The 14,524-nt window shown below is 59.8% G+C and overlaps 1 protein-coding gene across 4 annotated transcripts in view; it reads right to left on the bottom strand.

Moving 5' to 3' along the window:
* MYO18B (myosin XVIIIB) overlaps positions 1-14,524 on the bottom strand; it is a 79,808-nt gene that overhangs the window by 18,841 nt on the left and 46,443 nt on the right. For all 4 annotated transcript variants that reach the window (XM_075435006.1, XM_075435005.1, XM_075435004.1 and 1 more), the window contains exons 33-39: positions 13,193-13,297; positions 10,093-10,239; positions 6,034-6,147; positions 5,541-5,657; positions 4,363-4,446; positions 3,102-3,239; positions 1,648-1,833 (exon numbers count right to left, since the gene is read on the bottom strand). In XM_075435006.1, the coding sequence (XP_075291121.1) occupies positions 1,648-1,833; positions 3,102-3,239; positions 4,363-4,446; positions 5,541-5,657; positions 6,034-6,147; positions 10,093-10,239; positions 13,193-13,297 (891 nt within the window). The remainder of the gene's footprint in view (positions 1-1,647; positions 1,834-3,101; positions 3,240-4,362; positions 4,447-5,540; positions 5,658-6,033; positions 6,148-10,092; positions 10,240-13,192; positions 13,298-14,524) is intronic.

The following is a 14,524-nucleotide window of genomic DNA, read 5'->3' as shown; positions in this document are numbered from 1 at the left end:
AGCCCCTCAGTACTGCCTTACAAGTTTGTCTGTTACAGGGTTTTCTGTCTTATTGTGGGGAGGTGCCTCTAAAATCCCTTTCAAACTTCTTTGCAAACTTCATTTATGAGAACAGAAGCGTGCCAAGACGGCCAAGCATCTTGCTACACCCGTCGTTCACATCCCCGTATGAAACATTCAAAGAGCTCCTAAAAACAGACGCACAAACACAAAAACACAGTTAAAAGCAGCCACCCGCATCCTAACAGACAGCGCATCTGTGTTCCCAAACACCGCGTCTCTAACAAAGCTGCGATCAACACGCAGTTATCATAGCAACGGGAGCTGTGCCTGGCTCAGCGCCCGCAGGGAGCGCGGCAGGATCCGGCCCGGGGGTGGCTGCGAGCCCGGCGGGCACACAGGGCACAGCCAGCAAAGCAGCCCGATCCGAAATCCCATGGGTCCGAAGAGCATCGAGGGCTGCGCGACTCCGACCCGGCGGGGACAGCCATTTGGTGCCCGGGGGACGGTGTCCCGGAGCCGCGGAGCACGCGGGATTCAGGCTGGCAGAGCCAGGACGACGCCTGCTCAGGGGGGATGCGGAATAATTCACACCAAAGCACCATTCCCTTCAGAAAGGCTGGCAGCCTCGGGGTGAAACGAACGCCGAAATCTCCTTGATTGTTAAATAAAAGATTATTGATAAAATAACTGCTTCTAACGTGGCGGTGCTGCCAGCAGAGATGCAATATCTTTCAATTACTGCTTGGAAGCAAGGTTTTCCTTTCGTTTACTGGAAATAAACAACATAAAAGAGCTGCTCGCGGAGGACTGTAAAGTGAAGGTGAAGCTACTCTTGCCGTACTCCCGATTCCGTCGGGGCTGTGCCCACGCAGAGCGCGTTAGCTGCTTGTCGGCGCGGTCCGACACGCCGCCGTGCCGCAGCGGGGCTGCGGGGCCGGAGCCGGGAGCGTGGCGAGGCGCTGAGCCCCGGCACGCCGAGCCATGCCGCCGGCGTTCGGCACGTGGCGGGCTGGCAGGAGGACGGGGCATTTCCCCCGTGCCTCGGGTTCTGCCCGACTCGTGGACGACCAGCACGAGGAGGTGCAGGCGTGACCTGAGCACCCTCTCGGCATTTCCTAGCGCTGGGCAGGCAAAGCAACCTCCTTCCCGGGACCAAGCGCAGAGCAGGGGGACTGCCCAGGCTGCCAGCCCAGCTACGCAGAAATGAAACACGAGGGCCTCAGCACCAGCTTCAGTTCAACCATTTGGGGCTGCGGAGGGACGCGAAGCGACCCCCTGCCCCTCCGAGCCCTCCCCAGCCCCGCTCACGGAGCCCAGCCTGGCACCCCGGCATCAGCAAAGCCCTCTTGGGCAAAGCCCTTGGCCGTCTTGGCACGCTTCTGTTCTGATAAATGCAGTTTGCAAAGAAGTTTGAAAGGGATTTTAGAGGCACCTCCCCGCAATAAGGGAGGTGCAGGGGAGCACCCGGGACACGGCTCACCCGTAGCAGCAACCTGGCCAGCTCCAGCTCCCAGCGCGGAGCACACAGAGCACCATGCAGCCAACTGCTTCTCCAGGACCCTCGGGCCAATCTGCAGGTTTTGGGGGGGGAAATCCCCCTGTGGCCCTGGGGCGGTGGGAGCCCACAGGGCAGCAAGCCCTTACCAGCTCCACGCGCCGGCGGCTGGACTCCAGCTCCCTCTGCACCAGCTCGTCCATGTCAGCCTTCATCTCCTCCATCCTCCTCTGGTAGTACCGGGTGCTCTCCTTCTCCCGCGCCTCCGACTCGGCCGCCTTCTCCAGCTCTTCGCCCATCTTGATGATGCTGTCTCGCAAGCGCAGCACCAGCGCCTGGGGAGGAGGGTGCGAGGTGAAGCAAGGGAGGTGGAGGTGAGTCACGAAGCTCTCCACGAGCACCAAGTGACGCGGCGAGCGCTCCCTCCCTGGCCCGTGCCACAGTGCCGGTCGCTGTTACCCTGCCAACCATCGCCCTGAAACCTTGCAAGTGGCGCCAGCTGCCTGGAGCGGGTGCGGACCCCAGGGACCCCAGACCATCTCTGCACCCCCACAACAGGCAGTGCCATCCCCCAGGCCCACACCACGTCACCATGGCTCCCACGGAGCCGGCTGCTGCTCTGAGGACACACGAGCATTTTCCGTCGCCCCTGGGCTGGGCTCGCTCGGGCAGCGCAACTCGGGAGAAAGTGGCAGTAAAAGCAGCCCCCGGGGCGCCAGCAGACGTGCTGATCAGTGGGGACGGTGAAATATTGCGATCGGTCCGGGTGTCCTCACGTCCGGACGATGCCAGAGCAGAGCGATGCCCGTCGCAGAGGTGCTGCCATGGAGGTGCTGAGCAGTCCACACACACTGCCCGGGGGCAGGGACTGGGTGTTCCTCCACGTTACAGAATCCCAGAATCCCAGCATGGCAGGGGTTGGCAGGGCCCTCTGGGGTCACCCAGCCCAACCCCCTGCCCAAGCAGGGTCACCCACAGCAGGCTGCACAGCACCGCGGCCAGGCGGGGCTGGAATATCTGCAGAGAAGGAGACTCCACAGCCTCCCTGGGCAGCCTGGGCCAGGGCTCCGTCACCCTCAGAGGAAGAAGTTCTTCCTCGGGTTCAGCTGGAGCTTCCTCTGCTTCAGTTTGTGCCCGTTGCCCCTTGTCCTGTCACTGGGCACCACTGGAAAGAGTCTGGCCCCGTCCTCCTGACCCCCCCCCTGCAGATATTTCGAGGCATTTCTAAGGTCCCCTCTCAGCCTTCTCTTCTCCAGGCTGAACAAGCCCAGCTCCCTCAGCCTCTCCTCGTAGAAGAGATGCTCCAGTCCCCTCCTCATCCTCGTAGCCCTGTGCTGGACTCTCTCCAGTAGCACTGGACCCACCCTTGGCTTCAATAAACACCGCAGTGAAGCACGTGTAGATAACAGCAGTGGCATGAACTCCATGGACCATCCACAAGCACATGCAAGCTGGCCGAAGACCCCGCCTGTTCCCCCCCCACCCCTTCCCGGGTGCTTCTTCCCCACAGCCGAGGCGCTGGCATCGCTGCGCCCGCCTTCTGCCAGCGAGCCGCATCTCCCCGGGGCTCGGCATCCCTCCGCGAGCGGTGAAGAGGTGGCACCTCGAAGCGCTTCATCTGCACAGCCTGGAAGTCCAGCTGGCTCTCCAGGTCGCGGATGCGGGCTTCTTGCTGGCTGACGATGGAGCGCTCGGCCGGGCACTGCTCCAGGCGCGCTGCTCGTGCCTCCGCTGCCTGCAGCTGGGCGAGGATGGGCTGCGTTAGCACCTCCCCAGCCCCCGTCTCTCCCGGACCCCCCAGCGGGCCCCCTCCTCGGTGAGATGTGCATCGAGGGCCCCTCGTCGCTCCAGAGACAACGCGGGACCTGGCCCGGGCTGCCAGGCACTGCGGAGAGGCATCGCCTCCGGCTCCCCGAAGGACTCCCTGCCGTTCACGCCACGCAACGAATGCATGACTCTAACGGGTATTTTGGAATGAAAAACGTGCCAGCAAGACGACCCGTGTCTGGGTCTCTTTTGCGTTTCTCTTCTCAGCAAACTCTCTGAGGACGGCACGCGTAAAAATTCACAACGTACCCCTGTGCGGGAAGCTGCCTGGACGCAGCCGCTCCTTTGGCCGTTACACCAAGACCTCCAAGGCAAACTGCCCTTTTAGTGACCCCGATGCAAGTTGGGTTCAGATTTGGGGTTTGACCTAGAACTATGGGAATTTGTCTTCTTTTATCTGGCCTATCTCCAGAGCCCCACCGGCTCCGCCTCGGAGGGAGCGAGTCCGCTTCTGCTTCCTGGGCAGCTTAGCGACGCTCCAATAAAGCACTTCGGCTAATGGGATTACTTTTGTGTGTAAAATTAAATCTGTGCACTCCAGGAGGGTGGGTGCAGGCACAGAGCCGAGGCAGCACAGCACCCACCGGCACCAACCCCGGCGTCAGCCCCGTCCCAGGGTCAGCCCCGTCCCATCCCGGCACCAGCAGCTCGGGAAGGGAGGAGGGAGAAGCGGGGCTCTCCGTCCCGAGAACCTTGCCAGGGAAGGGGTCTCCAGCCCAAGGCCATCGCCGGCAGAGCCCCGCAGCCCGCCCCGGCCCCATCCTGCCCGCGGGGTCCGGGCTGGGGCATGCAGCAGGCAGACAGGGCTCCTGCACCGCGCTGCTCCTGGGGCACGCACAGCGCGTTGGGAAATGGAGAGGAACCCGGTCGCTTCGCAGAGCCAAAATGGCTTTGTACCACCAGGGTAGAGACCTGGTCTGGGGTCAGACAAGAGCATGGCATCCATGACTGGCACTGGCGATGCGGGCAGACACCAGAGGACGGTCAGATGGCCCTCGCTCCTCAGCTCTGGGTGGTACGGACTGGGGAGGAATTACCTTCTCCTGAAGGCTCTGCTTCTCTCTCTTCACGTCCTCCACCTGCGTCTGCAGCTCCCGGATCTGAGCGATATCCGTTGCCGACTGCGGAGGGAAAAAGCCCAGCAGTGGGAGCAGACCCGAGGGCTCGGAGCGGAGGGCAGAGGCCACGAGCAGTGCGGTGCCGAAGTCTGGCTCATGCCTGCACCTCCTCCCACCGAACCAGCGAGCCACTCCTGCACTGGCCTGGAAGCGCCGAATTCTCCTGACTCAATGCAACTTCCCTAATTTTTTAAACAATTATTTGTAGATCAGGAATGAAGCCGTGTTGTCAAGGTCATTTCTGTCCTCAGGGTCCTGTCAGATACCTCCCAGCTCCGTAACACCGCTGCAAGGGGCAGCAGACTGTGACTTGTCGGTCTCGCCAGCCTGGCCCCGCTCCGCTGGGAGCCGAGGGGTCCCTCAGCTCCAGGTACAACGCGTTGGCAGAGCCTGCCTTAGCCTGGGTGCTGCGCAGAAAGCCCCACGGCTGTCTGGCAGCACTTTGTAAGCTCTGTGTGAGGAAACAGCGGAAGAAAGAACAGCAAGGGATCCAGATAGGGATGCTATAGGATTTCCCAACTATTGAAGCTAAAGCTGAGACACTTCTTGAAAGAAGCCTTCCAGTGCCTGAAGGGGCTGACAGGAAGGATGGAGAGGGACTTTTCACAAGGGTGTGCAGTGATGGGACAAGGGGGAACGGCTGTAAACTAAAAGAGGGCAGATTTAGATTAGATATTAGGAAGAAATTTTTCACCATGGTAGTGGTGAAACACTGGCCCAGGCTGCCCAGAGAAGCTGTGGCTGCCCCCTCCCTGGAAGTATTCAAGACCAGGTTGGATGGAGCTCTGAGCACCCTGGACTGGTGGAAGGGATCCCTGCTCATGGCAGGGAGGTTGGAACCAGATGGTCTTCAAAGTCCCTTCCAACCCAAACAGTTCTATGATCCTATGATTCCATGAAGACTCAGAACTCCGGGTGAGAGGAGCCATCCCTTCCTCTCATCACAGCATCAATGATTCTGTGATCTGCTCCCTGGGGTCCCCAAGCTGCTGCACACCGACGGGGACTGCCGTTCGCTCTCAGCCAGGCTGCAGGGCTCTCCAAGCACCCTCCGGAGGAGGGGGATGCTGCCCAGCCCCCACTGCCCCAGCTCCTACCTGGGCGATCAGAGCCTTGTGCTTTGCCATGAGCTCGTTCAGGTCTTCCTGGTCCTCGTCGATGCGTTTCAGGAGCTCGGCTCTCTCACGCTGCAACTGGTCCAGCTGCTTGTCCACCTGCGGGAAGACCCCCGGGGCCGCTGGCTCGAGCATCGCAGGGGGGACCCACCAGACACAGCACCCCCAGACAGGGCATCCCCCGGGACGCGCTGCCGGCAGCCTCCGGCCCCGTGCCTGCACCGGGAGAGGCGAAGGGAGCTCCCGTGCATCCGCAGCGGGGTCTCTGGATGCTGTGCCGGGTCACTACCCATTGCTGCACCCCATTAAGCCACCCCGGGGGCTGTTGATCCTAAAGAGCCCTGGTGATTTAGTAAATATGCTGGGTGATTTAGTAAATTATTGCTGATTTAGTCAAAAAGCTGAACATTGCTGCCAAACACGAGGAGGTCGGACCGCGCCGCTGCCCTCCCCGGCCCCGGCTGTGCCTCCGCACCAGGGTCTTGTTTCTGCCGAGGGTCTCCAGCTCCGTCTGCAGCGTCTCCAGCTCCAGGGCCGCCGTCTGCTGGGACCTCTGGGCCTCCGCGCACTTTGCTTCGCTCTCTTCCAGCTGCAAAAAGTGGAGGGAGATCATCACTAACGGAGCGCTCGGTCTCTGCAGCAGCCACGTGCCGATTCTGCCAGGTCTGTTTACACTTCACCCCCAGAGCTTTTCTCCCCTGCTGACGCGCGCGGAAACTCGACCTTTTAAAATCTGTGCTGCGCTTCAGCCCGTCTGCTCCTGGTTTACAGCAAAAAGGGCTTCCTTGGCAGCTCCCGGCATCCCGAACCACGGACCCAAACCCCGCTGAGCGCCGAAGTCAGCGCCCCGATCTGCACATCCACCCCCTGCCTTGGCGCTGCCGGGGGCAGGCGGAGCGGGGATCGTTAATTTGCAAAATTATGTGAATTATGTCTAATTCCTGATTAGAGCAATTCATGATTCGGAGTTTGCAAATGGGCTTTTCATGTGGCATAAACTGCATTTGCAAATACACATGGAATATCACATTTATAAATGCTAATTTGCTCTTGGTTTTTATAGCCCAGCCATTAAGACTACAACAACCTTAAATAGGCTGCAAACATCTGGGAGATGAAGCACCATCCCAAAAACTCACCGCTGGGGCTGGGACGGAGGAGTTTCTGCAGGCTGTACCTGAACACCCAGTTCCTTCCCTTGCTCACTTGGGTTTCTTTCTTTTCTTGATGAAAAAAACCCTAAACCCCTCCGCTTGCTGCTCTTTTCCTGTGCCCAGTCCCCGGTCCCCTGCAGAGGAGGAAGCCGCTGTGCGCTGCGACGAGAGTTTGAGCGTTTTCAGCTATTTTCTCTGGGTTTACTCGTCTTTTATTTACTCTCTCCCTCAGAAATAGGGGGATTACAAAGTGCTGTAAGTGGAGCAGTCCTTGGCTCATTTCCCTCAACTAATTGATACCTGCTACAACAATGTGATATAATATATATATCCTTATATATAAGATATATAATGTTATTATATATAATATGTATATATATATTTTATATATATAATATGTATATATATATAAAATGTATAACATATAATTATATATGAAAATGGAATGATATATATGAATATAATAATAGTATAACAATATATAAGAATATAATGATACCTGGAAAAGTTGAGCAGGTAATTCTCTTCCTCAGTGCCTCCTCTCTAGAGGAAACGGAAGGTGTTTTTCCCTTCAATTCCACGATTCTTTTTCTATCCCTGGCACACTGCGATCTCCGACGGCCGCTGCCCAGCCCCGCGGCACGGCACGGGCACACCAGCCACCTTCCTTGCCGCCCGCCTGCTGCACGGCCGAGCCCCGCGCTCAGGGGGACACAGCACCCCGCGCCCCAAGGGCTGGCCATGCTCGGGGGGTGACCATGTGCTGGCACCAGCGGAAACCTTCACCCCTCCATCCCAGGGCCCAAGCAACAGCCTGTCTGGTGCATGTGGAAACATCAGAGGGTTGTGACCTTCACCCTCCACCTTCCTCCCTAAATTGCCTCCCTTCCTCACTCCTTTGAACTCCTTTGGTGAGCAAATCTCTGCCCCCCGAGACCAGCACTTCCATCTCCGAGCCCTTCTGTCACCCCTGGACGAACCGAGGAACGGATGAGAAGAAACAACCCCGACCATCGTTGGGTCTCCAGCTGCAGCGCCCGCCAGCAGCTGCTCACCGGGGGAAACACAAAGCTGTGGCTCGGGGACATTCCGCACTCCGAATCCCACCAAACCATGACCCAGAACCGCGTGCCTGTGTCCAAACCCAGCCCGTGCCGACGGGTTGGCTGCTCGGTCCGGTCACACAGCTGCAGAGCCGCTCGCACAGCAACGCGCGCCCTGATCCCCTGCCTTCCACCAGCCTCTGCGCTTTGCACCGAGCTTGGGCAGCCGCCACTGGAACGACCCGAGCGGTGGCAGCTGGGGCACGATGGAGCTCGCCGGCCTGACCGACTGCTGGTTTCACAGCCAAGGGCATTTCCACCGCCCGGCTTCGGGCTCCAACAGAAGCAACCCCGTCCCTCACCCACTCCTGGGACTGGCCTTTCCCCTGCCACGGTGACACTCAAACTCCAGATAGTTTAATCAGGGACCAATGCATCTCCAGGACCTCAAACTCCAGATAGTTTAATCAGGGACCAATGCATCTCCAGGACCTCAAACTCCAGATAGTTTAATCAGGGACCAATGCATCTCCAGGACCTCTCCTTAAATACCAGCTACCATTTCACTTTGTGCAATGGAATTTTCCCTCTTGGGAAGAATATCTTGAAATCCCCCCCCCCAAATGCATAATGTATGAACTTCTGAACAACATCAGTTTGCTGTGCTACACCATCTGTTAAATACCTGCGTAAAATGGAGGCTTCAGCCTTATTAAGAAACAATGCTACGCTTCTAGCCATATGGATTTTGATTAACGGAAATGTATCATTTTAGCAAAGTTTTAATTCTGGAGGAGGTTTGTGGGCTGGTGGTAGGATGTATTGGCTTTTGAGAAAGTCGTCACGAATGCCATTAGAAATCGTTAAAATTTAAAGGACAACATCAACATGAGGCATTTTTAACGCACGCAGAGCCTCAGTGTTGGCGGCGCAGCAAAGTCTCAATATTCCCAGTATTAAGGCTTTCTGCTCTCCTTCTCCAAAGCGCGAGGAGCCAGGCAGAGGCCGCTCACCGACGGAGCCGGGAGGGAGCCGGGGCCGGGCCGCATGGCACCACGGCCACAGGCAAGAGAAAGCAACCTCCCGCACGAGCCTGCCTCGCTGCGGGGCCCGGGCTGCTTGGGGAACGAGGCGTCATTCCCCGCCCCAGAGGTGGCTGGACGCCACGGGGATGGCCACGCTTGCCGGGCAGAGCGAGTGCCCCGGCATCGCTGCATGGTCCCTCGGATCAGGAGGTGGACGGGGTCCCTCAGCACCAGCCCATTGCAGCGAGCTCCGGCGCTGAGTAGGGTCCAGCCCCATTAACAGCACCGGGGGCTGGGAAAGAGCAAGGCAGGGGCTGCGCGGCATCTCCAGCCCCAAAGTGGGATTCAGGGAATACCGAGGGATCGATGGTTAAGCGCAGCATTACAGCATCAGCTCTGTAACACTTCAGAAATAACTTAGCAGTGCCCAAAATGGCCATTCCTGCTGCCTGCCCCGGCCATGGCCATCCCCTGCCCTGGCTGTCCAGGACAGCGGCACAGGTACGGGCATGGACACGTGTGTGGGCATGGGCACGGGCACTCCGTCGGCCACATCAGGCCGAGCTCACCTTCCCCTTCTCCCGCGGCGCAGGTGGGAGCAGCTGCTGCTCACAGATGTTATTTATGCAGAACTATTATCTCAATTATATATGTGTGTTGTTGGAATCGCTCTTGCCTCCCGATTAGTTTGTTTCCAGGGGAAATGCGCAGTACAGAACCGGCACCGTTAGCTCAGCCCTGGCGCTCGGCGGCACGGGATGCGCATGCACGGCCAGCCTGGGGACGGACAGCCCGATGCCACCCCTGTCCCGTGGCAGGGCACCCCGCGGGACCCTGAGCTCACCCCGGGGCTCAGACCGTCCCCGGTCGCCGGCACAAGCACAGCACCCGCCTGCAGCCGCTCAGCGCCGGCTGCGAACCGTGCTTAGACTGTGCCAAATCCGCCGCGATCCCTGCTCCCGCCCTACAGCATCCCTATGGCAACACGGCCCGAACCAGCGCCGCTGGAGCTCCTTACTACACAGACAGAAACCACGCTGAACAGAAGGTAATTAACAGGTCTGCGGAGGAAAAATAAAAGGAAAAAAAATACTTAACCACTGTTGGCTTAATTACAGGGAAGTGCTCCTTACAAGGAGACTCGGCAGCGCACGCGGCACGTCTCGCCCTGGCCTGGGCACGCACAGCACAGCGTCACCGCTCGCCAGTTCAAACCAGGAGGTCTGTAAATACTCCTTGCAGCTTGCCCTCAGCCGAGGCCATGGGCGATGCTCCAAGGGCAGGGAGCCGCCCGCTCGCCCGAAGCACCCACCTGCTTGCGCAGCCGCTCCAGGTCCTGGGCGCCGGCGCCGGGCTGCGCGGGGGCTGCCAGCAGCAGCTGCAGGTCGGCGAGCAGGGCACGCGTCCGCCGCAGGTCCCGCCGCAGCCGCTTCTCCACGTCGAAATCGCGGTGGCCGATCTGGGACAGAGAGGGGTGTGCTGAGCCCCGCCGTCCCGCAAAGCCTCCGTCGGACCTTTCCACCCCAAGGCGTTCCCCGCAAAACGAAAGCTCCGAAAACCACTGATTTGGAAGCATGTTGGTAATGCTGAAGCCATAATGCAAGAAGATATTAAATATCTATGTATAGATATTGCCATTTTCCCTCTCTATCAAAGAACTGCATAGTTAAATAAAAGGGAGAAAATAAATTACATAAACATCAAAACTGGCAGGTTCCACCAAAACACCACGTTTTTTCCCCACCAAAAAGCTGTTCCAGCCCTGGTCTCCAGCAGCCGCGTGCCTGCCGAGCGAGCCACCCCTGCGACCAGCGGGACAGCCCAGCCGTGTGCCCGGCGGGCACGGGGGGCCCTGCGGTCCCCAGAGCCACAGAACCCTGTCCTCGCGGCCACCGGGCACTGTCACCCCTGGGGAAACCACCCTGGCCAAGGGGTAGGGTCAGAAGACACAGGTGTGCGCCGAGAGCGGGCACAGAAAATGCAAAAGAAATTCAACGAAAAAGCCAGAAAAGCCCCTCTGCCCCTCTGGGGAAATCCATGAGAAACGCAGGAGAAAGCCCGAAGGGGAAAGAGCGGAAAACCGCGACACGCTGCTGAGGAAAGCTTCCCCAGGAGTTATGGACACTTCGGTAACGCAAAGCATCCGGAGTCCCCGCCGCCGGGGCGGGCGGCTGCGGATCCCCAGCAGCAGGGGGGTTTGCTCCCCGCGCGGTGCGGTGTCACCACGCTGCTCTGAAGTCTTCGAAAGAAGGGAAGTAGGAAGCACCTTGGAAAAACCCAACCCTCCTCGCTCCCCTCTGAAGCTGAGAGCAACCATGGTTACGAGGATAAAAGCACTAGAAAAATGCCAAATAAACAGGGCCACGGTTTCAGTGCTTGGTTCCAGACTAATTGAAGGACAAGAGCCTTTGCCATTCAGTCTGTTTTCCGCAGCTCCTCTCCTTTCCAACCCGTTCTCCTCTCTCCTGTTCACTGGCTAAAACTAATTGTGAGGATTTGACCTTGTAACCTGGTTTCGAGCTGCTGGCATTTGCTGGAACCAGAAATTGTTGGCATCTCCATTTCCTTAATTAGTTTTCTGGGTTGGCTTTTTTTTTTTTTTTTTGTTTTTAATAAACCGCTCTGGAGCGCGCTGTCGGCTGTGAATCCGACCGCACTGACAGCGGCTCCGCAGCGCAGCGGATCCGCCGCCGCCCCTGCAGCCTGCGTCTTGGACACCGCTCAGCAGCCTTTTCCCGTGGCTCGGGGTCTGCTGGCCGCCACGGACGATGGATCCTGCACCGGGACCGGCAGCAGCCGGAGCGGCAGCCGCCGCCGCCCCCCGCCATCGCAGCCCCGTGCTTCTGCAGGTACAAAGCTGGGCTTTCATTCCACGGCTGCTTTCAGGGCCCCGGCTGTAGCGATACCCGGACTCGCCTCGCCATCTCCCCTTCCCCTCTTGGCAGGGGCCGGGGGCTGCGCGGGCAGCGCCCAGGGACAGGCTGGGGAAGGAGAAGGTGCCTTTCCTCGAGAGCATCCCCGGCGCTGCCCCGGGCAGCTCCTGCCGCCTCCTCATCCATCTCAGTTCTCCTCCAGTGAACAGGAGGGAGGGGTTGGGCTGAGAGGCAGTTATAATATCCTGCTTTTATAGAGCAAGATTTACTCTGACAGTTCCCAAAACATTTTATAAGCTGGGGGGACGTTATGGATAAGCCTCGTCAGACCATTTTGTGTCTGCGTGAAATACGCCTTGTCATTTCCGCGCCGCAGAGCTCCCAGGTTCGTCCCGCTAAACCAACGCACGCAGTCGCCAGGGCCGGTGAAACGGTGGAACCCAGCCGGCTCGTGCCGTAATTACGGCAGCTCCAGATCACCGGCTCCTCCCCGCCCGGGCGCGCGAGGTGGGCTGCAACGCGACGGGGGCTGCGCAGGGGGGTCCGGAGCCATCGGCGCAAACCCAGCCCTGCCGAGCTGCTGGGCATCACCGTCCTCAGCCCTGGCTGCACCCAGGCCCCAGGGAAGGGCCAGGAGGGACCTTTCTTTGTCCCCAGGAGCTGGTGATGAGGCGGCCTCGGGGCCCGGCTGCTCGGCGATGCCGAGCGATGCCCAAGCTGACAAACGCTGTTCAGCGCGGCTGCGTTCAGCCCCTCGCCTTCTGATTTACCAGGGAGCAGCTGTGTGTGCTTTTCCCATTACGTGCACTTCAATCACTGCCACAGACACATTAGAGAGTGAAAAAGGATTTGTTCAACAAATGTGTCTGGGACAGAATTCCTCTGCAAAGCGCAGAATCTGATAAACGGCTTTTCTGGGCAGCTGGAGCTGCTCCAGCTTTAGTCCTCCTTAGTCTGGCTCTCATGAAAATACCAGCCAGAAGTGGACGCCTCCCCCTGCTTAGGTAATTCTCCTGCGGAAAAGGGAACGGTCCCCCTCCGTTGGTCCTTACTGGGACCGGCTGTCTCCTGGTCAGGCACTGGGACAGGCTGCCCAGGGCAGTGGGGGAGTCCCCATCCCTGGAGGGGTTCAAAACCCGTGTGGATGTGGCACTTGGGGACATGGTTTAGCAGGCAGGGTGGGGCTGGGGTGACGGCTGGACTGGATGATCTTAGAGGTCTTTTCCAACCTGAATGATTCTGTGATTCTACGCCTCTGTACGATGCCCCCAGTCCCGACCCCCCCCGGCCCCCGGTGCCCGCTGCAGCTGTGACGGGTGACGCTCGGGAGAGGCGCGGGACGGAGGGCAGCGCAGCCGGCCGCACGTGCGTGAAGAGCCAAGCTGCTGCCCACGCACCCGCGCGTGCGTTCGCGCTCCCTGTTTAGGTGCAGGGCTTCCAGCCAGGGCACGGCCGGCGAAGCAGCGTGGCCGGCCGGGAGGTCGCAGCAGGGAGAGCGGAGCACGGGTCTCCCCGCCGGCGTGGGCACCCTCCTCTTACCTGCTCGCACAGGGTGCCGACGAGCCCTTCCAGGTCCTGCTTCTCGTGCAGCACCATCTGCTTCTCCTCGTGCTCCTGTTCCAGCTGCACCTCCAGCTGCCGGAGCTGTGTGGGGAGACAACCCCAGCCGTGCTCAGAGCCCGGCCGCCCCTGCCGAAGCCCCTCACCGCGGCAGGGCACGGCCACCACCGCAGCGGGGACCCGGCTGGCCGGGCAGCCCCCAGGAGGGGCTGAGCACCAGAGCCCCCCGTCACTGCATCCAGCATTGGGGACTGGGACCGGGCCACGTCCCCCGGAGCCCCCACTGCCCCCCAGGCAGTGCCAATGCTCCTGGCCAGGAGGAGCAAGGGGAAGCAGTCCAGGAGCCTGCAGGACTCTGGGGACACGATGGGCTACTCGAGCCACCCTGCCTGCCAGGCAGGCTGAGATGTCCCCCACGACCACGAACCAGGCGGGCAGCACGCTCCTCGCTCCGGCTCCCCACCAGTGACAGTGGCCTCGCGGGGACGAGCGTGCCGTAACGGCAGGTACTGCTCCCGGGAGCAAAGGGAGCCCGAGAGCCAGAGCCGAGCACAGGAACCTGCACCCCTCCGCCCCTGCCTCTGCTCAAGCATCGCTGTCCTGCAGCGCTGCAGCAGCGGCGAGGGCTTTGCAGGAGGGAACCAGACCCAGGCGGCACGGCAAAGCTCTGCGTGCGGCTGCGAGGGGCCCAGCAAGCCCAGCCAGCGATGGTGGTGGTGGTGGAAGGAGGTTCTCCTTCCCCTCTACACTGCCCTGGTGAGGCCCCATCTGCAGTGCTGGGTCCAGTGCTGGGCTCCCCAGTTCAAGAAAGATGAGGAGCTACTGGAGAGAGTCCAGCGGAGGGCTACGAGGATGAGGAGGGGACTGGAGCATCTCTGCTACGAGGAGAGGCTGAGGGAGCTGGGCTTGTTCAGCCTGGAGAAGAGAAGGCTGAGAGGGGACCTTAGAAATGCCTCTAAATATCTGCAGGGTGGGGGTCAGGAGGACGGGGCCAGACTCTTTCCAGTGGTGCCCAGCGACAGGACAAGGGGCAATGGGCACAAACTGAAGCACAGGAAGCTCCAGCTGAAGATGAGGAAGAACTTCTTCCCTCTGAGGGTGACGGAGCCCTGGCCCAGGCTGCCCAGGGAGGCTGTGGAGTCTCCTTCTCTGGAGATATTCCAGCCCCGCCTGGCCGCGGTGCTGTGCAGCCTGCTCTGGGTGACCCTGCTTGGGCAGGGAGTTGGGCTGGGTGACTCCAGAGGTCCCTTCCAATCCCTACCATTCTGTGATTCTGTGTGATTCTGTGAAATGCACCAACAAAGCACTCCA

Source organism: Opisthocomus hoazin, chromosome 13 (genome assembly GCF_030867145.1).
Source record: "Opisthocomus hoazin isolate bOpiHoa1 chromosome 13, bOpiHoa1.hap1, whole genome shotgun sequence".
NCBI classification, from domain to species: domain Eukaryota; kingdom Metazoa; phylum Chordata; class Aves; order Opisthocomiformes; family Opisthocomidae; genus Opisthocomus; species Opisthocomus hoazin.
The sequence above is the reverse complement of the archived record's forward strand: the minus strand, read 5'-3'. Positions and strand labels throughout refer to the sequence as shown.